The following is a 6,441-nucleotide window of genomic DNA, read 5'->3' as shown; positions in this document are numbered from 1 at the left end:
TCGATTCGGCACTTGGAAAGCAATAGATTAGCAAATCCTCTTTTCAATGGGTACTCGTCCGTCTTTTTTTCCTAATTCAATAAACACATGGCACTTTTCACTAGCACGTATATACTTTGCACTGCTCGCAGACGCGCTTTCAATAATCCACGAATTGATCCGCACACCTGAGGCTTCCCCTGGATCGATAAGCTCGAGCTTATTAATGTCCTGTCCGGGAGTGGGGTGGAAAAAAAATGTGTCAGACCGTCTGCAAGGCTCCCCTGGGATATTTAAATGCTCGCGAGCATCGCTATACAGTCGAGCGACCCGACTCTTGTAGGGATTCCAAATCGGATTGGAAAAAATTTTGCCCATTCATATCGGACGGAAAAGCGGAGGAATCAAGGTAGAGAAGATTTATTCTCTTGTCTGACGGATGGTTTGTTTCTTTTCCACTTTAAAAGGAGCCTCTCTCGCCAGCGCGTCCGGGATTAATTAAAAATAATGGCACCAGACAACCGGAGAACCCTAGCCCTTTCCACTCAGTTTTTATCCTCCACCCGACTCCCCCCCCCCATTTTTCTTTCTCTACTGCGAGCAGGGGAAAAAAAGAGGACAGTGCTTAATTTACAAAAACCCTCCCAAGAATATTTTATGCCCTTCTTTTTTTGTTTTTTTTTGTTTTTTTGTTTTGTCGTGGATAATCGGTGTGTCGTTCGAGATGCTTTGACTTTGTCGGATGGTATTGAGAAGATATTTCCGAGTTTACCGAAGGAAAAAAAGCAAAATCATATTTAATTTTAAAATTTTCTTACGAATAGACCACACCACTCGTCGAAATTCAAGGAAGAGCAATAATTGCGTGCGTTTGACGCGTGTCAGCTAGTACGAGGGGCGAAAATAGAGGCGAAGAATATTCGCCGCCTCGACGGGAGACTGCCTCCTTTGGATCTTGGAAAGTCGACGCTCCAATTACCCGAGAAATTCGTTAAAATGCGCCTGTTGCAAATCCGTTTTAATTATGAAAAAAAAAAAAAAAAAAAAAATGTTAATAGTGCGATGCGCCCCTTTTGACGATGGTTTTCGTGAATATACATTGGACACGTGCCAAATACATTCCTCTCGTCCATATACAACCTCAGGCTCTTGCTGATAACGTTGCCTTGAAAAAAAAGAAAAGAAGGGCAATCACTTACAGGCTTTTCCTTCTGATGGATAAAAATGCAGAAGCGGGGCGCCGTTGCGTGCGAAGGGGAAAAAATAGTATACTGTAAACCACAGAAAGTAATTCCAAAAATATTTACGAGACGACGATGGCTCATCACTCCTATCTTTGACAGAGGAATACAGTATATACATAGACCGGGAGGATGGTGATAACATTTTTTATCAAAAGTGCTCACACACACACACATGTATACCGGCTCTGCCACTTGTTCATCACTCACTCGCTCGGAACATCTACTACATGAATATGTGCTTTGTATAGTTTAACAAAATAAAACATTGAAAAGAAAAAAAAATCAAAAACATTAAAATTGTCGTCCTTTCTTTCTTTCTTTCTTTCTTCCTTGTATCGATGCTTGTCCGCTAAAAAAAAAAAAAAAAAAAAAAAAAAGAATCACATGAAATTGGAGAGGAAAAAACGAAGCAACAATTGTACGTAATCAATAAATTAATTTATATTTTTCATAGAGCATCTATCAGGTATACAACGTATCTGTATCAAAAGTATTTAAGCGTTTCTTTGTGTCATAATAATGACGCGTCTAATATAATACTTACTCGCATGGCTCGCACGTACAGAGGTAATAATAATACTTCAGCAAGAGTACACCTATATTAAATATTTCGTATCACGTATGATTAATGATATCATAAATAGCACCGCATAACGCCTTCGTCGATGCAATGATGGTTCGATCGCAACGTCGGATCCTTAAAATTGCCACTTTTTAGCATAACGTAAAGCATCGAAAAAACAACTTTGCTTTTTTTCTTATAAAAAATATAAGTAATAATAATAAAAATAATAAAAAAAAGTGGGGGTGAAAAAAGTACAGCAACTAACTAGTCAAGGAATAAGCAGGTCCGTCTTGATTCTGGCGCGTTGGAGCTTGACCGCGTCGGTGCAGCTCAGGTAGAGCTTGAGCTCGTTGCGCAGCACCTCGGCAGCTTCGTCCATGGCCTGTTGCTTTTCAACGTCTATCATCTCGGGAAAGTCCATGCGCAGCAACTGTACCACCACCGACAGTTGAGCCTCGGATCTGAGGGATGGAGGTTTTTTTTTCAACAGAGCGCGCACATTTTTCTTTCATTGCTTCCCTCTTTACAAGCGACGCTACAAACCGCTTACCTCGCCGACAACAAGACCCTGACATCGCCGTCCTCGTCAGCGGGCAGGACCTCGAGCACGCAGTACTGCAACGAGCCGGTGTTCCTCACGACGCAGACCTTGCAGATCTCCTTGAAGGCGTACTTTCCCAGGAACTTCATCAGCCGCTTGCCGATGCTCGAGTCCTGATGCCACGGCAGCAGGATAACTCGGTCTACCGATATAGCCTGAGGAAAAGTTTTGAAAAATAAAAACAAAACTCTATTAAGTATTTCCAACGGTGGGAGAACTTTCTCCAGAAAAAGAATTCAACAAAGATTAAGCAGGTTTACCGCTACGTATTTACAACTCCCTTAGCTAATGGATTTTTTCGGCCAATCGGCTTAACTGTAACAACATATTTTATATAGATGTTTATTTAATTGTAATGAAAAATTAGTTTTTTTTTTTCATTTTTTTAAATCATGAAAACAGATTACAGTGAAACAAATTTAAAATCATCGGTCCTAACGATAAGAGTTGTAGGTAAGTATACTTTAAAAAGTACTGAAACTTGAAGGAAAATTTGCATTTTGTATGGGCACCCTCTCGTTGATAAAACAATGTCCTCATGCATTCGTTTGTTGATTTATTCATTGGTTGTAAAATGACACAAACCCTAGTTTTATAAAAAAAAAAAAAGATTTCGTATGATTATACATGTGCACATATATGAGAACAAAAACAAAAACTTTAATCACGAGATCCCGGTAAATTCAAGTATGTTATCCGTATACGTTTAAAGTGTGTATTTCTCTTTTTTTACTAGATGCTTTGTAATTGTGTTGATAAGAATTTTCAGAAAACCCAAATCATGAATGTTCATCAGGACGACTCCGATGTATTTGATAAAAAACAGGGATTTCGACTGCACTTCAATACTCTTGTATTTAACAGTGATGTGGTACTTTCGGCGTCTTCTACATGTATAAAAATAATTTACCGATAAACCATCGATTCAACCACTAGAAGAAAAAAAAAAAAAAAAAAAAAAAAAAAAAAAAAAAAAAAAACATGTTTCCCGGAGCACCGCACATATACGTGGACAATCACCTTGAGCGCGAGTATACTGAACTGCGCGTCGTCGGGATCCTCGAGATCGACGGCGCAAGTACCGTCGACCGTCTGGTGGACGGTGAGCTCGACGTTGGGTACCGGCGTCTGGAAGAGCTTGTCGTCGAATTGACAGAACACGGTGCCTTGGGCCTCGAGCCGAGCCCCCGCATCGAAACTCGGCAGGTCGAGCACAGCCGTGGCGACCAGCTGCTCCTCCGAGTCTATCTCCTCGGTCGGGTACCAGAAGGTGTCGTCGACCAGCGTCCAGAAGACCGAGACCCCGTGACTGTCGTCCTCGCGGTTCTTCAAGCTTACGTACATCGTCAGATCCCTCAGGGTACTGTGGACACATGGAAAAAAAACAGTTTTTTTTTTTTTGCCCGTGAGAAAAAATAGATAAGCAGTGCCGCAATGGTCGGAGATGCGGGGAAAGGAAGCACGCGAACGCCCGTATGTGCGATAAGAAGTCATACACGCCCAGGAGCTGCTGTAAAGATACGATTATCGTTTGGACCTTTTTTTTTTTTCAAGCAGCTTAGGGTAAGTCCTTTGCCATCGTGCGGAACTAAGGGTGGGTGGATTCTTGGGATTTCGGTCGTGAATGACGAAGCTGCGTGAAAAAAGAGAGTGGTTTTTTCGTACTTTTTTTCTTTTTTCAACAAGTGTTTCGCCAAGACTCCTTTGCAATGCACACATGAGGCAAAGTTATTCAAAGAGAATGCATATTCTAAATCAGCAAATGAAATTAATTTTCTCATCTTTTTCATGATAATAAGGAAGGGTTAAATTTCATAAAATCTGGAGGATGCTGCGGACATGCGTTATCGAGAACTACGTGTTACCACTCCCAGTTTGCATGGAGGGGGAATAAAAAAAATTCAATCTCGTACTCCCGGAAGTAACATTGTTTGCGTGTGTCGTAAATGATTCCACAAAGATGAGCTGAAAAAAAGACCGGGGCTGCGATTACCCTTTACGCAAATGGAAAAAGCGCAAAACTTTCATCATGTGCACACGTGAAATTACGAACAAAAGAGCCATCACCGTAAAATCACTGGCTTTTCCTCTGGGGGAAAAAAAAAAGAAATCACTACTAGAAAACAAGCGTATCTCGTAGATTGCGTTGTGCCTGTAAGTTATGCGTGTCGTTTTCATGCTTCTTACCCAGCATAATCGGCAGGTAATAATGATATGATCGTTTCCTGGGTGCAATTGATACACCAATAGTTATTATTCCCACTTGGCATGATGACTCCTCAATTACGTAGAAATGAAAGTACATTCACCACCGTGAAAAAGCTTTCCAATTTAATTGTTCACAAAGAGTAGCAAATTGGATTTAGAAAAAGGGGGGGGGGCTCTCCGTATAAAGTTGGTCGAGACTTTGCACGTGTATCCACCTACACGTAAGTTGACGGATCGAGTACTCCCGGAACCTTGTTTCGCGCAAAATCAACAAAATGAAGAGCTATCCTTCAAGTTGCGCGCACACAGGCTACACCTGTCAGTGCGAAATTCCATCGTCCATCTAGTATAGGAAGGAAAAAAAAGCATACGCATTCATCGTCAAGCCCGCGCCCGTGAACATTGACCGGACAACCCGACACCAGCAAAAATCGGAAAAAAAAGCGAGACAAAAGCCACGCATCCGTGCATTTGTCAGTCAAAAAGAGACGCGTGCCCTTTATCTTTGTATATATATATATATATATATATATATATATATATATATACACACACAAACGCGGAGGCATTAACCAGCGACGCGCCCACCACCGGTCGTATGGGCTCATCATCCCCACGCCCTTCTCCCCCTATTTGCTTCCCGTGTAGATCCTTTCTTCAACGGTCGCATGTACTCATCGATAAAATCGAGAGGCTTTTTTCTTTGCATCGGTGTAAACGCCCATCGCCCACATCTCAAACGCGACAATCGAGCGTCCCCTTCAATGTGTGTTTGCGAAAAAAGTGAAAAAACAAAAGTATACATATATACTATTTCCTTCTCCAAAGACAAGCACGCGTTTGCACACCCAATTTCAATTACTCTCTTTTCAAGAGCGATAAATTTTGCGAGGAAAAAAAAAACCCCCGTTTCTATACTCCTCTCCTACGCGGCACAATCGTGACGAAAGAGCCGTCGCCCACTGTACGAGACATCACCTAGGAGTTTTACGGGCGGAAGACAGGGATTCCGAAAATAAGTATATATATATAAGTACTATGAGGAGCGCGTCTTGACTCCATACGACTCATCTATTATGAAGGTCTGAATTACTTTTATACAAATGGATACACAATATGTACAATGTTCCGGAGTGAATTTTCTTCTTTTTTTTTCCCCTCAATCGGTTCAGTAAGAAATCCGAGTCTACATGATGTCCGTGACTCGGGCTTTACCCATTATAATATACGGGTGGACAGCGCAACCTTTCAAGTGCGCGCTCGTACACATATGATTCCGCGTAACTGCATCTTTTAGGGGGGAGGGGGTGTTGGGTTATTGGTACAAAAGCACATACGCGAGAGAGTCACTCATCGAGGCGGGCAATCGAGATAAAGCGTCTCTTTTTGGAAAATCGTGCCGTCGAGATATCGGTGGATTCCGAAGAAAAAAAAAAAAAAAGAAAAAAAATTCAACGCCAATGGAAAACTCTGTGCAAACAAAGCCCCCGGTCCACGGCTCATCTATTATTGTGACTCTCGCGCGTATGCGACAGAGAAGGAAAACAACCGGCAGTACATATATATACGTATATCAGCCTCGACGACGCCTATGGACCATCTTTAATAATGTATACGGGCCGTGTCGTGTGTACACACACCACGTGCACGCGGAGGGTAAAGTCTCGTGCGCTTGCGCCGAGGCTCGCCAAGCTTGCACCCCCGCCAGATCGACCCGAGGGGGGAGAAAGAAAAAGAGCCGCCCTCCTGCAGCATCTTTCCCAAGAAGGTTTACGACTGATGAAACGAGGATGAATTCACGTATACGATGCATCTTTTTTTTTGTTCCCACATTCGGGTAATCG

At 42.2% G+C, this 6,441-nt stretch overlaps 1 protein-coding gene across 1 annotated transcript in view; it reads right to left on the bottom strand.

Annotated features, from left to right (window-relative positions):
* Nucleotides 1-1,690: 1,690 nt before the first annotated feature.
* LOC106646704 (uncharacterized) overlaps nucleotides 1,691-6,441 on the bottom strand; it is a 35,037-nt gene continuing 30,286 nt past the window's right edge. The window contains exons 3-5 of the mRNA XM_014362820.2: nucleotides 3,410-3,752; nucleotides 2,339-2,544; nucleotides 1,691-2,249 (exon numbers count right to left, since the gene is read on the bottom strand). Of these exons, the coding sequence (XP_014218306.2) occupies nucleotides 2,057-2,249; nucleotides 2,339-2,544; nucleotides 3,410-3,752 (742 nt within the window). The 3' untranslated portion in view covers nucleotides 1,691-2,056. The remainder of the gene's footprint in view (nucleotides 2,250-2,338; nucleotides 2,545-3,409; nucleotides 3,753-6,441) is intronic.

This window comes from Copidosoma floridanum, unplaced genomic scaffold (genome assembly GCF_036245765.1).
Source record: "Copidosoma floridanum isolate Cflo_tuat_1 unplaced genomic scaffold, Cflo_Japanese_pri ptg000012l, whole genome shotgun sequence".
NCBI lineage: Eukaryota > Metazoa > Arthropoda > Insecta > Hymenoptera > Encyrtidae > Copidosoma > Copidosoma floridanum.
This window is presented reverse-complemented; position numbering and strand designations above follow the sequence as displayed.